This window comes from Triturus cristatus, chromosome 1_2 (assembly GCF_964204655.1).
Source record: "Triturus cristatus chromosome 1_2, aTriCri1.1, whole genome shotgun sequence".
In the NCBI taxonomy this organism is placed as follows: domain Eukaryota; kingdom Metazoa; phylum Chordata; class Amphibia; order Caudata; family Salamandridae; genus Triturus; species Triturus cristatus.
In genome coordinates this window covers 1,152,675,479-1,152,693,688 of record NC_140580.1, presented here as the reverse complement: position 1 = coordinate 1,152,693,688, position 18,210 = coordinate 1,152,675,479, and the positions used below count along the sequence as shown (strand labels likewise).

The window sequence follows — 18,210 nt, the reverse complement described above, 5'->3', positions numbered from 1 at the left end:
CAGACTTTTTATCTTGGGGATTCTCACCACCTTTCCCCTGGGGAGGTTTTGTGACCACCTTCTTTTGGTCACCCCCAGTGGTTGTCTTGGTCACCCTAGTCTTGACCCAGTGGTCTGCCTTCTTTCCCAATTCTTGGGGAGAAATTAGACCTAGGTCTACCAAATGCTGATGCAACTTTTCATTTGTGCAGTTACTCAAAATATGTTCCTTCATGAATAAATTGTACAATCCAGTAAAATCCTGCACACCATGTCCAGCTAACCAACCATCCAGTGTCTTCACTGAGAAATCTACAAAATCAATCCAGGACTGGGTCTGGGTTTTGTGAGCCCCCCTGAATCTAATTCTATACTCCTCAGTGGTGAATCCAAATCCCTCAATCAGAGCTTTCTTCATGAGGTCATAGGATCCTGCTTCTGGCCCAGAGAGAGTCAGAAGCCTGTCCCTGCAGTTACCAGAGAACAGTTCCCACAGGAGTGCCCCCCAGAGAGGTTTCTTTACTTTCCTGATATCACAAGCCCTCTTAAAGGCTGTGAACCATTTGGTGATATCATCACCTTCCTCAAATTTAGGGACAATCCCTTTGGGGATTTTAAGGTCAGAAGTTTCCTCCCTATCCTTGTTTTTATTATTGCTGCCACCATTGATGGGTGCTAAACCCATCTCTCTCCTTTCCTTTTCTAGAGCCAGGAGCCTGGACTCTAGATCTATTCTTTTGGCCAGCCTCACAAGGCTGTCCTCTTCACTGGGGGGTCCCCCAGGGTTGTCTCTGGGACCAGAGCCACCTGTGTGGTCTCTAGGTGCCCAGATGCTATGTCTTGAGTTGGAGGGTATGGGTGCCATCTCCTCCCTAGGGAATAGTATGGGGAGGTTGCTGTCCTCCTCCCCTGTTTCCCTTTCCTCATCTGACTGGCCATCACCATGTTCAGATGGGTGGTCTTTAGCATACTCAGCCAGGAGCTCCTGGAGCCCTTGTTTGGTTGGATGCTGACCCATTTGTAAATTTTTGAGTTTACATAAGGACCTCAATTCCTTGAAAGACAAGTGTAAGTAAGGTGTGAGGTCGAGCTCCTCCACCAGGTCCATGTTATTATTATCACTAATAGCTGGGTTTGTTTGAGACATTCTAACCTGACAGTTCTAACCCTCTACCCTGACTATAGTGACTTTTATTTTTCTAAAATTCTAATGGGACTTAGCAAGGCCCTAGCAAGACTTTTAGTAATTTTGGAAAAACCAATCAGAATTCTAAAGGCAATTTTTAAGAGTTCTGTCGTGTGATCAGATGGTAACCAAGTAGTCCAACAAATGCAAGTTTGTACCCCACCGCTGATCCACCAATGTGAGAAAGTGGCTCTGTATATACTGTTCCCTAATAGGTACAGGGTGTACAGAGTCCACAGTCCCCCAGAGGCTGATAGAGGTCAAAGTTAGGTATGACCTTACTCTCAAAAGTGGTAGCTTGGTCGAGCAGTAAGGCAGTACCAGAGGACAGTGTAAAGCATTTATTGTACACACTCAGTCAGCAAATGGTTTCACACACTCAATAACTGAACTCTAGGCCAATGGTTTATATATATAAAATATATGCTTGTTTTATTTTTAGAACCACAAAGGAGGTAAAAATATACTTTCTCAGAATGAGAGGTTGAATATAAATACTTTTGTCTTAAGCAATAAATTTGTGTAAACAGTCACAGTTGGTTGCAATAAACAATCCTATTTCCTAAACATAACAATGCATTGAGCTCAATGGTAAATTCAGGTTATTTGTAATAAATTACTTTTCAGATTACTTTTGGAATTCCAGGTCTGGCTCCTAGAACCAGCCTGGGGTCAGTATTCAGAATCAAGTGATGAAAGTCGACTTAATAACTGTAATGATTTTTAAATAATATTTAGCTATTTCAAAAGTTAGCACTTAGAAAATATTTCAAAGAAAACATTCAATGGATCTCTATGGCAAGAAATTCAAATTGCAGGTAGAGTACTTTATCGTTACTTTAGTAATCCAGGACTGGGTACCTAGACCCAGGACTGGGGTCCTTATCAAAAGCAGGTAAGTAATTTCGTTTGCAGAAATGGTACGATTTTAAAAGAATATTTCAAATTTGCAAAAATAGACACTTAGAAGAAATTTCACAGAAAAGCAGACAATGGTTTCCTATGGGAGAAAAATGAGTTAGAGGTAAGTATAGTTGTGAACACTTTTCAGGGTCAGGGCTGGGCACCAAGATCCAGCACTGGGAGCTCACCTAGGAGCAGGTGAGTAAATTCGTTTTTGTCACTTGGCTGATTTTTGGTGAATTTTTGCAGTTTTGAAAAGTTCACACTTAGAAGATTTTTCAAGAAAAAGCCAGTCAATGTTACCCTATGAGGAAAAGGAAGTTAGCGGTTTAAGGGTAAGTACTCGACTGGCAGAGTTGAAATTCCGGGCATGGACTCAGGGGTCCCCCAGTGTCAGGTAGGTACAGTTGGTTCACCCTCAGCGGTTTCAGGACGGCCGGGTGCAGAGAGAGTTAGGCCCAATGTTATCCTATGAGGGATAGGGGGGCCTTGGTTGGTGGCTGCTGTCTGGCAAGCCACGCGGCTGTGGGAACTGGGCTCCTGGTCACTTACTCAGGGCAAGTGGGGAAGTAGGTTAGTGTAGAGAGGGCACTGCCAGGGCCACTCGGGCGGCTGGGTGCAGGGTGCTTTTGAGCCTTCGGGCGCTCAATGGAAATCAATGGGATTGTTCCGGTTTGAAAAAAGGCTGCAGGCTCGGGGACGAGGAGGTTTCAGGTGCCACCACCACTTCGAGAGGTAAGTTGGGTAGTTGTAGGTTAGGTGGGTACCCCGGGATTGGGCACAGGGGGCCGCAGGGCGCCGGGTGCAGGGGTGCCTTTTGACGTCGGGAATCTTACCCTCAGGTTGATCGCGGCTGGGGTGGCACTTGGTTCTGAGGCTGCAGGCTTCTTCCGGGATGTTGAGGGGGGTCCTTGGGTGCCGGACTCTGGGTCACAGTCGCCGTGGGGTCGTCCTCTGGGTCTTTGTCCACTCCGGCACTGGCCAGGCTTGGCTGGTGCAGAGTGTGTTGGGTCCGCGGTCCCGGGCTGGTGCCAGGGATAGCAAATAGGTTTCTTGAGTAGAGCCTCTACTCGTGGGAGTCCCAGGGGCTTAGAGCTAAAGGGTAGCCAGGTCCTCCGGGGTTGGTGAGGTTGCTGGCCACGAGGGATGCCGCGCTGGTGCAGGTTCGAGAGTCGACAGGCCGGTAGGGCTGGGGCCAAAGCAGTTGGTGTCTTCTTCTCTTTTTTCGCAGCTGCAGGGCAGGTCCTTGTTCTTCTTGCTCTTCTTGTAGTTTTCTATCTGGAATCTAAGGAAGGAAGGTTCAGGGTGCCCCTAAATACTAGATTTAGGGGCGTTACAGGTAGGTGAAGGCCAGGGACCAATGGGTCCTTGTCCTGGGGTGGGTACACCCCCTATCCTGCCTCTCTCCTGTGGGAGGGGGGCAGTAGCCTAATCCTGATAGGGTAGGGCCTCCCATCTTCAAGATGGCGAGAGCCCGGAGATGTGCTTCACCTCGCCTCCCCCACCTGAGGGGTGGGGTGGGCAGGCTGGCACATCCCCTGTCCTTGTATGGGGTTTCCGGCCAAGCTTCCCGCCAGAGTGGGGGGTTGCAGTGGCCTGGGGAAACTCCAAATGGCGGCATGCCTTTGAAGCTTCCCTTTGCTCATCCTGGGGGAGGAGATTTCTCTCCTCACCCAGGATGTGCATTGTTGCAGGCCCGGGAGAGCAGGGGCTCTCCCACCCAGGGGTCCAGCAACGTGTCTGCTGTGTGGCAGCCTGGGCAGCCTCAGAGCAGACGTGGATTGTAAGTTAGCTGTAAGGGGGCATCTCTAAGATGCCCTCTGGGGTGCTTAGTACATTAAATCCTACACTGGCATCAGTGTGGGTTCAATGTGCTGAGAAGTTTGATACCAAACTTCCCAGGCTTCAGTGTTGCCAATATGGTGCTGTGGAGCTCGTGTTTGACAAGCTCTCAGCACCATGTACTCTTAAATGACAGTACTGCACTTACAGTGCCCAGGAATGGACCCGGGTACTGTAGGGGCACAGGGCTCCTGCTCCTGTGCCCACACCATAGGCGTAATGCACCCAGCTAGAGGGGTGGCTGACATATGCCTTGGCAGTGTAGGTGATGGGCATGGTACACAGTGATGTGTGCCATGTCGACTCTTTGTTTTGTCCTGCACCCAGACACTCAGCCTGCAAGGGCAGTGTGTGTGTAAGGGTACAGGGCCTCTGAGGGTGGCACAATGAGTGCTGCAGCCCTTAGAGGCCTTCCATGGTCACAAGGCCCTGGGTACCTAGGGTACCATTTACTAGGGGCTGACATGTGGCTAGGGTTTGCCAATTTGGAGTTTGTGTGGTTTAAGGAAGGAACATAGGCCCTGGGCACCTGATTGGCAGGAACCCAGGGTACACTCAATCGAAGTACATTCAGCAATTTAGCAAAAAGTGGGGGCATACCATGCAAGAAAGATGGCACTTTCTCACACTGGGACATATCCTAGAGAAAAGGTAAGTAAAGCAGTTTGTCATTATTTGCAGTTTTTCATTGTTTCAAACAAGACCAACTCCACACAACAATTTTCAAGGAAAAACAGTCAATGTATTCCAATGGAGAAAAATTAAGTTAACGCTTTGCGGTGGTTTGTGGGAGTTGGTATTCTGGGGTTAGAACCAGGGTTCCCCCAGGGTCAAGGAAGCACTCTCAAAGCACCCTCAGCTGCACTAGAGCGGCCGGGTGCAGAGTGCTGAGGCCCAATGTTATCCATTGAGGGATAGGTGGCTGGGATGGGTAAGTTGGGATGCCTGGGGGTGTTGGGACACCATCAGTTGGGCCACCCAAGGCCGTGGGAGTTTGGGTGCAGGGGTGTCTTTAGGCGTCGGGGTTTTCCTTACCAGCTCCGGTTGCGGTCGGGGGGATCCTCCATAAAGAGGCTGCAGGCTTCGCTTGGAGTTTTGAGGCAGGTCAGAGATCACCAGATCTCAGGTCAGGATCGCCGTGAAGACCTCCTCGTGATGTTTGGCCACTCAAACCTGGGCCGTAGGCGTTGGATGCAAAGTGGTGCACACTCGCGGATTTGGCCGGAGCCAGAGTCTGTGGGTAAGCAAATCCGGTTCTCACAGGAGACAGTCTTTCTTGTGGAAGGCAGGACGGGTCCTCTGGGTTCTTGAGGTTGCTGGCTGCAGGACACACTGGGATTCCGCTGGAGCAGGTTCGAGGTGGGGACAGGCTGGTAGGGCTGGGGCCAAGTCAGTGGGGGTCCTCCTTTTCTTAGTTGCAGCACGGCTCTTCGGTCCTCCTTCTCTTCTTCTTGGCCGGGTCTTGTCTGAAGAGGCAAGGTTCAGGGTTGCCCCTAAATATTAGATTTAGGGGCATTACAGGTTGGTAAAGGTCGGGACCAATCGGTCCTTTTCTTGGGGTGGGTACACCCCCTATAACGTCACCCTTCAGTGGGAAGGGGGCATATTCCTCACTCTGGTTGGCTGGGTACCCCCATCTGCAAGATGGCAGGAACTTAGAGTTACGCGTCACCTCGCCTTGCAAAGGGCACACCTCCCTTCCTCACTTGGTTTTCCCGACGATTCTCCCGCCCAAAGTGGGGGTCAGAACCGGTGGGGGATGCCCCACTGGAAGCAGCAAAGGCCTGGGGAAGCTCACAAAGGTAGCAAGCCTTTGAAGCTTCCCCTTGTGGACCCTGCCCATCCTGGGGAGGGGGCTTGGCACCTTGTCCCAGGATGTGCATTGTTTCAGACTCCTGAGAGCAGCAAGCTCTTGACCCAGGGGTCCAGAAACATGTCTGGTGGTGGCAGCTGGCGAGCAGTCACTTAGGCTGGACACAAGTGTTAGGTTGTTTTTCAGGGGGCATATCTAAGATGCCCTCTGGTGTGCATTTTACAATCAATCCCACACCGGCATCAGTGTGGGTTTAATGTGCTGAGAAGTTTGATACAAACTTCCCAGTTTTCAGTAAAGCCATTATGGTGCTGTGGAGTTTGTAATGACACCCTCCCAGTACCATATACTATTATGGCATTACTGGACTTACAGTGTCTAATAATTGGTTTAGACACTGTAGCGTTACAGGGCTCATACATCTGTACCCTCAACACTGGTATAGTGCACCCAGCTAGAGGGGTGGCTGACCTATGACAGGGCAGTGGGTTGTAGGCATGGCACACAGGGATGTGTGCCATGTCAACTCTTTGCTTTGTTTTGCACCAAAACACGCAGCCTGCATTGGTAGTGTGTGTGTGTGTGTGTGTGTGTGTAACGATACAGGGCCCCTCATGGTGGCACAATAGGTGCTGCAGCCCTTGAAGGCCTTCCCAGGCCACAGTGCCCTTGGTACCTGGGGTACCATTTACAAGGGACTGACCTGTGGCCAAAGAGTGCCAATTGGGTTTTGTTTTTAATGCAGTTTAGGGAAAGAACATAGGCCCTGGGTACCTGTTTGGCAGGAGCCCAGGGCGCACACAGTTAAAGTACAACAGCAGTTTAGCAAAAAGTGGGGGCAACCAAGCAAAAAGATGGCACTTTCTTATAATTGTGTTGCATTGTATTGTATGCATGGGCAGGTATTCTCAGCCTCTGCGTCTGCTTCCATTGCAGGGTGAAATATATGGGCCTCTTCACCTACGTTTTGCTCTTGGTCTTGGCTGGAGTCCACATGTGGCAGCTTGTGGGTGACAAAGCCTTATCCAACGTAAGTATTCCTGGAGGAGCTGGAAGAAACCGCAGCCCTTGATTGGAAAACAGTATGTTTGTTCTTAAATGTCTACCACCGTTTAAACAAAAACTCCTAAAATTCTACAAACACAGTATTTGAGACACCCCGGCTCTATCATCCTGACTTGTGGGAGATCTGTCCCATCATATGGTATGCTATGGTATTGGTATTTATGTATTGTTTACTACCCCTGTCGAGGTCCTGCAGCGCTTAGCATACCAGCAACCCAGTGTTAGTGGTTTAGTCAAACATAGGGTTATTATTTCTTCCCCCTCCTCCCTCTAGCAGCAAGGAAAACTGTTGCCTGTGCGCTGATCCTGTCTAGGTTGGACTATGCGAATGCTCTCTATGCTGGTGTTCCTGGGTACCTGCTGAAAAAACTGCAGGTGGTTCAGAATACAGCAGCCAGACTTTTGTTGGGCATTCCGGCTAGAAACCGTGTCCGGCAACAGCTACGTTCCCTTCACTGGCTCCCCATGTTGGAGCGAGTTACATTTAAATCCTTGATTTTGCCCCACCTCGCCCTGCATGATCGTGGGCCTCTCTATTTACAGAGGCGCTTTTCTTTTTATGTTCCTGCACGCCCTTTGTGGTCCTCGTCCCTTTGCTATGCTCTGATCCCTTGCTTTAAGTTTCAGAGAATAGGGGGCAGTTCTTTTACGGTGAAGGCGGCGGCTGCCTGGAACGCCCCTCCTCTTGCCTTACGCACTATCCAGGGCCCTGCTGTGTTCAGGAGGAAACTGAAAACTCATCTATTCTCCTGCTAGTACTCCATCTCCTCCCCCGCTAGGCTCCGCGCTGGGATACTCCTGAGTAGCTGTGCGCGCTATAAACTTGTGTAACATAACATTATTAGTCATGCTGTTTCTTTTCAGCGTTACAGATTCTGTAATATTCTTCTCGTGCAGATTTCGTGCACCTTCGATGGTGGATGCTAATTTTCATGTAATCAGGTTATTGGGAGGCTTCCTACTACCAACAGAGAACATACAAGATGTCCAGATAGAACATTCATGACCCATAAATGATTAAACGTGACCTTCGACTACAATTCCAAAGTCCGTGTGATATATTTCACTTTTTTTTAATGTTTTTGAGAACTAGATTATGCCATTATTTTCATGTCATATGTCGAGCAACACTTTGTTTAAATAAACATTGTTGTATAGTGTTCACTTACACAAAAAACAATCGTACATAAACAAATTGTGATACAGCACAGTGAAAAAAAATACGACACAATAAACGTGCAAAATATTCCAATAGTGATATATAATGTAATGCAAGCGACCAGTCTTTATAACAAGATTTCAAGATACAATAGGCAGACACTAAAACGTTAATTAACAAAGGCTTCTGCCTAATGTCCTGCCTGTGTCAAGCGCTATGGGATTACAAATGTTGACGGGTGTTGTCTTTGCGGGGAAAGAAAAATGTAGAGTATTCCCTCGTGGCACACCCTATGTATCTTAACCCAGTCCAGGTAGCATAAGGACCCAAGCCTTCTTTGCTTGAACAGTCCTACTATATCAGCAGCATGATGAGTGTGCATCAAAGTATCTCGCCTTTAGTTTTGTGTCCAGGTGTTTTTCCTACCAAAGATTACATTTTTCATTTTGGGTCTTGATTAGAATTTTATCACTGATTAAATGTGGAGCACATTCCCCAGATTTATAAAATGGGATTTTAATTCTGGTCCGGAGTATATGGGTTTGTTTGTTAGGAAAGTTACTGTCTGTATGTTTTGTTGGGGTTCATCTTCCTAGGAGGGTTAATTTGCCTACAAGCCCTTTGACCATTTCTGTCCAGCACAGTGTCTTTTAATAGAGTACGTGACACTAGCACGTGTCCCACTACTGAAGACTATCGCTTGTGTCACGTGATACAGCAGAGGGGAGCAAGTTGAAGCAAAATGCCCAATATGACACAAAGTGGGTAAATGTTGAAGCGGAGTTAGACATCAAGGTGCCCTTTGGAACCGTCTGCTATGTAACTAACATTACCTCTAGGCTCCCTCTGCCACTGTCTGTCTTGTTTCCTCAGATTACTGTATTGTGCCACATGCTGGCCCGTGCTGGGGCTCTGCTGGTGACCCCCATCATGCTCTACCTGTGCATCTTCTACGTCCACCTGTCGCTGCTGTGCCGCTCAGGACCCCATGACCAGATTATGAGTAGTGCTTTCCAAGCCAGCCTGGAGGTAAGGAATGTATTGGCCCATGTAGAAGAAAGACTGGTGTTCCACGAGCATTGGGCACATTGAGCCCACCTTCTTCACTGCTGCGATACGGTGTCTTGTGAAGATTTGTTTGCTTGTTATTTCAAAGTTATGTTCGATGGAAAATGATGTTGCCAGACAGATCTTCTGCGTGATGCTCCCTAGAGAGTTGAGAGACACATGCATGCCCTGCTGCTGGTACATAAAGATCAGACGGTTTCTGTCTGTTCATACTACCCAGGGACACCGTTATGTCTATGCTCAACAGGGCAGAGCAGCAGCGCCATTTGCTGCCTCTTAAAAATGAGGCAGGTGCCCTCTGTTATTACTGAAACTGAACAGTGGTTCCTGTAATGTAATCGGGGAACAACAATCGCGTAGAATTGTTTTTGGAGTGCTAAAGACAAGTCACTTTACTGCGTAATGTAACACAGACATGCAAAATTTAGGAGAGCAACATTTCCCAAAAATACATGAGTCTCAGTACACTTGACTGTAATATTTTATTTAAAGAGTTCTATAAATGCTAAGCAGTAACCGGTGGTTGGTGTGAAAAGAAGTGCGTGTTGCTCATGGTGGTTCACACAAAAGTGACAGATGAAAACTGTGAAAGGTATATATGTATTGTTTTCAGAGAACAAAACCGACAATGAACAAATCTATTTTAGTTCATTTGGAGCAAAGCAAACAACGTTTCAACTCAGAGGGAAATAAGGTTCATCATCAGGAAATGATATTTGGAATGAAAAAAAAGACAAACTGGGCAGAAGAAAATGAGGTAAAATGAGTAGACCAGAAGGCCAAGCAAAGCTAAGGAGAGCAAAGTGAAGGGTTGGGAAAAACAAGTGTGCCCACAAGTGATAGTGAGGTACACTAGAAGAGGGTTACTTACAGTGATGCGTAAAGCCTACAATACACAAAAAGGTTAGCACTGCAGTGGAGAGGTGTGGTGCAGCGGCCAGGGCAGCTAACTTTGGAGCACAGGGCTCACTGTTCGATCCCCGGCGGCAGCTCAGCACCATGTGACTCTGGGCAATAGCTCACTTAATTTCCACAACGGCCCCCAGCGCCTTGAGACCTGTAAGTGTGAACACGGATTTACATTTGACATTTACACTGCACCAAGGGAAGAATGGTAAAAGGTGCCACGGACCAGGGCTTACCAAATGTGATCATTAGGATAAGAATCCATCTCTTCTGGAATCTCTCTTCTGGGCAGAGACCCATAAGAGAAAAGGCGTCAACCGGGGCCCCATGGTAGGCCTTATATTGCAAGATATTAACCTGATTGTCCGCTTTAGGACTGTCTGTTCTTACTGGTGAAGCTGAGCTCTATGTCCTTCCTGGTGCTTCCTACTGGGCAGGGCATATGCTTGCCCTGCCTGCTGGCCCTTAAAAGTAAGACAGATGCCTTCTGCTCTTAACGGTCATGCTGAGCTGTATCTCCACCTTGTGTTCCCTAAAGGACTAAGACACGTGCATACCGTCCCTGTTATCCATTAGAGGTCAGATATAGGCCTTCTGTTCCTAGTGGTCAGGCCGAGCTGTATCTCCACCTTGTGTTCCCTAAAGGACTGAGAAACCTGTGCATACCTTCCCTGTTACCCATTAGAGGTCAGATATAAGCCTTCTGTTCCTAGTGGTCAGGCAGATGTATCTCCACCCTGCTGTTCCTTAAAGGACTAAGAGACACGTGCATACCGTCCCTGTTACCCATTAGAGGTCAGATATAGGCCTTCTGTTCCTAGTGGTCAGGCAGATGTATCTCCCCCTTGTGTTCCCTAAAGGACTGAGAAACCCGTGCATACCTTCCCTGTTACCCATTAGAGGTCAGATATAGGCCTTCTGTTCCTAGTGGTCAGGCAGATGTATCTCCACCCTGCTGTTCCCTAAAGGACTGACAGACCCGTGCATACCGTCCTTGTTACCCATTAGAGGTCAGATATAGGCCTTCTGTTCCTAGTGGTCGGGCTGATGTATCTCCACCCTGCTGTTCCCTAAAGGACTAAGAGACACGTGCATACCGTCCCTGTTACCCATTAGAGGTCAGATATAAGCCTTCTGTTCCTAGTGGTCGGGCTGATGTATCTCCACCCTGCTGTTCCCTAAAGGACTAAGACACGTGCATACCGTCCCTGTTACCCATTAGAGGTCATATATAGGCCTTCTGTTCCGAGTGGTCAGGCAGATGTATCTCCACCCTGCTGTTCCCTAAAGGACTGAGAAACCCGTGCATACCTTCCCTGTTACCCATTAGAGGTCAGATAAAGGCCTTCTGTTCCTAGTGGTCATGCAGATGTATCTCCACCCGGCTGTTCCCTAAAGGACTGAGAGACATGTGCATACCGTCCCTGTTACCCATTAGAAGTCAGATATAGGCCTTCTGTTCCTAGTGGTCAGGCTGAGCTGTATCTCCACCCTGCTGTTCCCTAAAGGACTAAGAGACACGTGCATACCGTCCCTGTTACCCATTAGAGGTCAGATATAGGCCTTCTGTTCCTAGTGGGTAGGCAGATGTATCTCCCCCTTGTGTTCCCTAAAGGACTGAGAAACCCGTGCATACCTTCCCTGTTACCCATTAGAGGTCAGATATAGGCCTTCTGTTCCTAGTGGTCGGGCTGATGTATCTCCACCCTGCTGTTCCCTAAAGGACTAAGAGACACGTGCATACCGTCCCTGTTACCCATTAGAGGTCAGATATAAGCCTTCTGTTCCTAGTGGTCGGGCTGATGTATCTCCACCCTGCTGTTCCCTAAAGGACTAAGACACGTGCATACCGTCCCTGTTACCCATTAGAGGTCAGATATAGGCCTTCTGTTCCTAGTGGTCAGGCAGATGTATCTCCACCCTGCTGTTCCCTAAAGGACTGAGAAACCCGTGCATACCTTCCCTGTTACCCATTAGAGGTCAGATATAAGCCTTCTGTTCCTAGTGGTCAGGCAGATGTATCTCCACCCTGCTGTTCCCTAAAGGACTAAGACACGTGCATACCGTCCCTGTTACCCATTAGAGGTCAGATATAGGCCTTCTGTTCCTAGTGGTCAGGCAGATGTATCTCCACCCTGCTGTTCCCTAAAGGACTGAGAAACCCGTGCATACCGCCCCTGTTACCCATTAGAGGTCAGATATAGGCCTTCTGTTCCTAGTGGTCAGGCTGATGTATCTCCACCCTGCTGTTCCATAAAGGACTGAGAGACACGTGCATACCGTCCCTGCTACCCATTAGAGGTCAGATATAGGCCTTCTGTTCCTAGTGGTCAGGCAGATGTATCTCCACCCTGCTGTTCCCTAAAGGACTGAGAAACCCGTGCATACCGCCCCTGTTACCCATTAGAGGTCAGATATAGGCCTTCTGTTCCTAGTGGTCATGCAGATGTATCTCCACCCGGCTGTTCCCTAAAGGACTGAGAGACATGTGCATACCGTCCCTGTTACCCATTAGAAGTCAGATATAGGCCTTCTGTTCCTAGTGGTCAGGCAGATGCATCTCCACCTTGCTGTTCCCTAAAGGACTGAGAGACACGTGCATACCGTCCCTGTTACCCATTAGAGGTCAGATATAGGCCTTCTGTTCCTAGTGGTCAGGCTGAGCTGTATCTCCACCTTGTGCTCCCTAAAGGACTAAGAGACACGTGCATACCGTCCCTGTTACCCATTAGAGGTCATATATAGGCCCTCTGTTCCGAGTGGTCAGGCAGATATATCTCCACCTTGTGTTTCCTAAAGGACTGAGAAACCCGTGCATACCTTCCCTGTTACCCATTAGAGGTCAGATATAGGCCTTCTGTTCCTATTGGTCAGGCAGATGTATGTCCAGCCTGCTGCCCTTTACAGGCCAAACAGACTAGCAAACTGACTTGTAAGTCTAATGTGCTGCTGTGTAATGTTTTTAGGGATATATTTATGTAGGTTCTGGCACTTTAATTTGGAATCTGTTTTGGAAAGAATATTTATCTAGTCTGTTTTCAAACTGAACCCAACCAACCACAGAGTGCAGCACAACACATTTCTACTCTGCTGCCTCCTCCTATAAATCACATGTGCCTTTCGAATGTGGCCATTTGTACAATGCTTAAACCCATTCCACGGACACATGGCTGTGTCTAACCTGCTATCTACACCCATGACTGAGGCAATTCCATGTCAGACGGCTGACAGCGTGTTTTGACAGGGCCTGAAGGGGTGGGCTCTGATACAGAGCACTTGGGGGTGTTGCTTTATTTCTTGAGTATGATTCTATTTTAACTGTGCAGTTGGCAAAGCTTGGAAGATGACAAGACGTTTCTTAGAGCTGGAAGATATCTGTTTTTCTATGTTTGTGCAGGGAGGATTGGCACGGATCACACATGGTCAGCCATTGGAGGTGGCATATGGGTCACAGATCACCATAAGGAGCGTAATGAGCAAACCAGTGCCATGCTGGCTGCACTCCCACAAGAACACCTACCCTATCAGGTGAGGGTATCTGCACTCTTAAAGCAACGCCTACACTGTAATAGGAGAGGGGCGGGACTCCCACAAGATCACCTACCCTATCAGGTGAGTGTATCTGCACTCTTAAAGCAACACCTATGCTATGATAGAAGAGGGACCGGACTCCGACAAGAACACCTACCCTATCAGGTGAGCGTATGTGCACTCTTAAAGCAACACCTACACTGTAATAGGAGAGGGGCGGGACTCCCACAAGAACACCTACCCTATCAGGTGAGTGCATCTGCACTCTTAAAGCTACACCTATGCTATGATCGGAGAGGGGCCGGACTCCAAAAAGAACACCCATGCTGTCTCTTCCACCTTCCACACTACATGAGTGTCTTTAATTTTTGAAAATATTTAAGGGCCTTTATTCCTATTTATACTCGTTAATACTCAATTTATGATTGGTGAAGTGGATAATATATTTTGGTACTAGGCATGCATCTACTCCAGGTGGAGTCTGTTTGCCTAGTTTGTATCCATATTTACAGCAGGCGGATGCTCTTATCGTACACAATGTTAGACCATAATTGTCAAAGTACAAATCATTCTTTCCTTTACCATCATATTGACAAATAAAATAGGGATATGAAAACATAGGAGCGAACAATACACATTTTAATTCAGTGAATAGTTGGTCAAAGTTTCCCCTCATTGATTTACAGCCAACACGTGTTACACCTAGTAGTTGGGCACAGGCCTCTGGCTCCATCAAGGCTGTAGAGTAAATAAGGAAGAAAAGACACAATGGAAAAAATTAATAAATCACAATATTTCTGAGGACAGGTGTGAAGGCATACACTGATCCACAGCCCACATGATATATTTTTTTTCAATTTATGCTTGTGTGTGATACGCATATGGAAGGGGTGGGGCAACGAGTTTAGTGTAAACAAACTTATATATATTTTTTGCTGAAATTAGGGAAAAAAATCCTGATCTAATTGTGTATAGTTGTTGAGGATAAGGGGTAAAAAGGTCCTGATCCCTTACTGGCCGTATATTGAGCAAAAGTTCCCTTCTTTGATGCTTGCCCTTGACAGGGGTAACCCCCTAATGTAAATAAGGTTCAAACAGGATTGTCAGGGCAAGATTCGTTTCCTATATTTTTTTATGGAAAAATTCCAATCACACATTTGTTCATTTTGTAGCTTTTTTATATTGGTGTTGTCACTCTATCCGCAGGGGTGTGGAATTTATTAAAATATCTACTTGTCCATGGGGCAGGTTGCTTCATAAATCTACTTGTCCTGTAACAAAATCCACTTGTCCCTTTGGTGCCATGTTGTGCGGCGACAAATTATGGCAGCAATCTCATTATATAAGTGCTCTTATATAGCCTGTCTGATTATGCCAGGGCTCATACCATAGCAGTGTTTGAATACTAGCAATCCCTTTATGTTGCTACGTTTCCGCAGATCTACATACTGGGACTGAAGGTAGTGGTAAACAATAGGTCCAGGGTTGGAATGTCCTTCTGAGTCTGTGCAAACCTAACTTGCATGTTTTAAGGGTTTTCAACATCTCTTCTCTAATCTTTTCCAATACTGAGAAATGTTGGAAATTTACTCCTGACAATGGCAGAAGTAATCTTTCTTCTAGAGTTGGGAAAAAAATGTTTGGAGGGAAAATAAACTTGCAAACACTCAGGTTTTCGCATGAGCAAATCTACACATGCATATTTGCTCATGCTAAAACGCAGTTCACAAATATTTTCTAGGAGTACTATCTCTTGCCCTACTGCTGTAAATTTGTGTGAATTCATGAAAGCCATATTGCTGCCCTTAATGCAAGGACATCAGTGGCAGCTGGTGTTAAGGGGCGAAAGGGGCTTTGCCCCACTAGCTTCGGGACTAGGATCCGACGGGGAGGAGATAAGAGAATGTGTACACAATGTAGCAGCTCCCTTCCTAGAAAAAAAAATTGAATTTGTATTCAACACGATGCAGTGAGCACTTCATTTGATTCAAATGAAGTGCTCGCTGCTTCGTGTGAATACAAATTCCGTTTTTTTTAGGAAGGTATGAGGTCAGGGACCTCCTGCGCATGTGCTGGCCGGGGCGAGGACTATTGCTCGCCATCGATGCACAATCTAGAAGAGTGATGTCCGCATGAAGGGAGTGGCCAGAAAAAGGAGCAAATGGTTGGTTTTCGATAGGGCGCAAATACTGTCGCCCAGGCGATATTCGCTCGCTATTTAAATGAATGGTAAGGGGCAGGGCAAGTGGGTGAGTGAGAGAGTAGTGGGTGGCAACAATTGGAGCACCCATTGCCTTCGCTGTACTTTTAGGCCTCCCGGTTGGATAATGGAAGCTGGGGGCGTGGGCTGTGGAAGAGTTGGCTGCGCAGCTCTGATTCCGGCATAATCGGCATGCAGGCATCAGGTGTGCTGTATTCCTGTTGGCTGTGTTTGATCAGGACGGACTTGCTGTGAACCCGACTGGCGATCCGGTAAGTACAACATTTGAGATAAAATCATGTTATGAAGATCGGGATATATATGACGGATGGGGCCTTATTTGCATGCATACGAATATAGAAGCAAAACCCTGTAAATGTGGTGCGGTGTACAGTTTGTGTCTCCTAAACAGAAACTGCGCGATGGCTGTAATGCGAGGTAAGCTTTTATGCACCAAGCCTCCCCCTTTAAAAAAAATCACATTGCTACCTCTGTTGAGTTAGACATGGTCTGAAAGAATTCTGAACTTGCTTTTAACTAGAGCTTCCTGTTACATATTATAAAGTTCTCAATGGCACAGCAGCTGCGAGATTTCTGCGGATAAGTCTCACAATTCTGATAGCGTTAAAAGTCTGGCAGTATGTGTTAAGGGCATTGGTGCACATGCAAGGCCTCTTGGCGCTGTGTAATATATCTCTGGCTATTTCATTTTCAGTTCTGAATTCAAATTCGGGACGAGAACAATCCGTGCATAGTGTGTATATTGCTCAGATTTTCAGCAGGAAAAGAGAGGTAAACGGCCACAGGTATGGGGTAATGAGAGGTCGGGACCGGTGCAAGGTACAGCAGAGAGGTACTGAGCAGCAACAGGTACAAAGAGAAAGCAGCAGGGACCGTGAGACATACGGAAAAAGAGACGCAAGGCTGGATGAGACAGGTGTACAAGCAATGGCACTAGCTCTATTCTTGCTACTTTGCATCCCTTCACTTCCCTGCATGAGATCCATGTCTCCTATTTTCCTGCATGCCCGCCCCTCCCACTCATAAACTTCACCAGCTGCCCCTGAAGGACATATACCAAGGGTGCACTTTTGAGACTTTCTTTAATAATTGGGCCCCTAATTTGGTCTGGCATTAACCATGACCTTTTGTGTTTATTAAAATTCTCTCTCTCTCTCTCTGTATCGGCTGGCTTCACGGTGAGTGACGGCATTCTGCTCTTTCACAAGGAGCATATCGGCACACAAATTAGTTTTGTTCAGTGCCAGTAACTAATGTGGCAGTGTGTGCTTTTTTGAGACCAAAAACAAGGTTTTCTTTAGCCAATGTTTGTTATAATGGTGAGGGTCCGCCAGCTCTCACATCAATAAGGTTTTACAGAAACCATGCCAGAACAAGTCACGCATTGCCAAAACTAAAAAGCTGACCACCATTTCAGACCTATTGGCTTTGCCAATGCTTGTTTATTTGTATGTTTCCCAAAATCTTATTGAACCTGGTTACACTGATTTTCTAATATGAATATTTTGGGGAAATACTAGCATGCATCAACACATTTTACTAAATGATGTTGCAAAGAAATGGTTCCTGAAATTTTACAGTAGTTTACCAAAACAAAATGTTTCCTACTTTCGTTTTGTAGTAACATTTTATATTGAAAGCAAAGAATCATTAATCTTGCTTTCAAGCTTCTGCAAATATTTGCATCTAATCGGAGAGCATTCTGGGAGCATTATGCAGGCACTTTCTCAATTTATTATATATATCTGATTCCAATGAGGGAAGATATTCTTCTCTAAAACCTCAACCAGCTATCTTGTAGCATAGTATGGCCGAATCCTAAGTGCCCATTAATTTTAAAACTGCTGGGAAAAGAGAAAGAAAGAAAGAAAAGTGGTTGGTCAGTTCACTCAAATCAACACATAAGCCCCGGTTTCAAGTGTATATGTGCTCAAAAAATGTGTAGAGAAAAGAGAAAGTATCTCACGTGCGCAGCACCAGAGGAGCTACTGGTAGGGTCTCGCCAGCTTGCCCACGTTTATGTCCTCATCGATAACTTTCTCAAAGAAAAAAGTGATGTGTCCAGTAGAACAAGGAGTGCCAAAGGATAAAGACCCCGTGAAAACAATGAGACTCAAGAAGTCTCAATTAAAATTGAACTAGACTCGCAACAACTGGTCACTTTTATTCCGAACTGTGAGTCAAAACCAAGTTAAAAACACAGCATGTTGTGGACCACTTTAATGACGGCCAACATGTTTCATTTCCAATTATTTTGTGGCAAATTCGTCAGGGCAACCGAGGTCAGCAATCACCTCCCTGGACATCTAAGATCAAAAAGAGTGACTGACAGACACACAAAGAAAAGAATAAGTTTAGAGAAAATGTACCCTCATCTACAGGCTCTCTTCAGTACAGGTATACATTAAAATTGTAGGCCATGGCCAAATAGCTAGAAGTAGGCCAATAGTCCTGTATTCAACTTTATAATATTTACCTAGTAGGAGCTATGGGCCCGCATACCAGCTCCCACCACGTCGTAGGGATGTATATCATAT

At 46.7% G+C, this 18,210-nt stretch overlaps 1 protein-coding gene across 8 annotated transcripts in view; it reads left to right on the top strand.

The window, feature by feature from the left end:
- The window catches only part of POMT1 (protein O-mannosyltransferase 1), a 128,444-nt gene that overhangs the window by 41,318 nt on the left and 68,916 nt on the right, over nucleotides 1-18,210 (top strand). For all 8 annotated transcript variants that reach the window (XM_085613941.1, XM_085613935.1, XM_085613936.1 and 5 more), the window contains 3 exons: nucleotides 6,660-6,753; nucleotides 8,821-8,976; nucleotides 13,319-13,449. In XM_085613941.1, coding sequence (XP_085470067.1) covers nucleotides 6,660-6,753; nucleotides 8,821-8,976; nucleotides 13,319-13,449 — 381 coding nt within the window. The remainder of the gene's footprint in view (nucleotides 1-6,659; nucleotides 6,754-8,820; nucleotides 8,977-13,318; nucleotides 13,450-18,210) is intronic.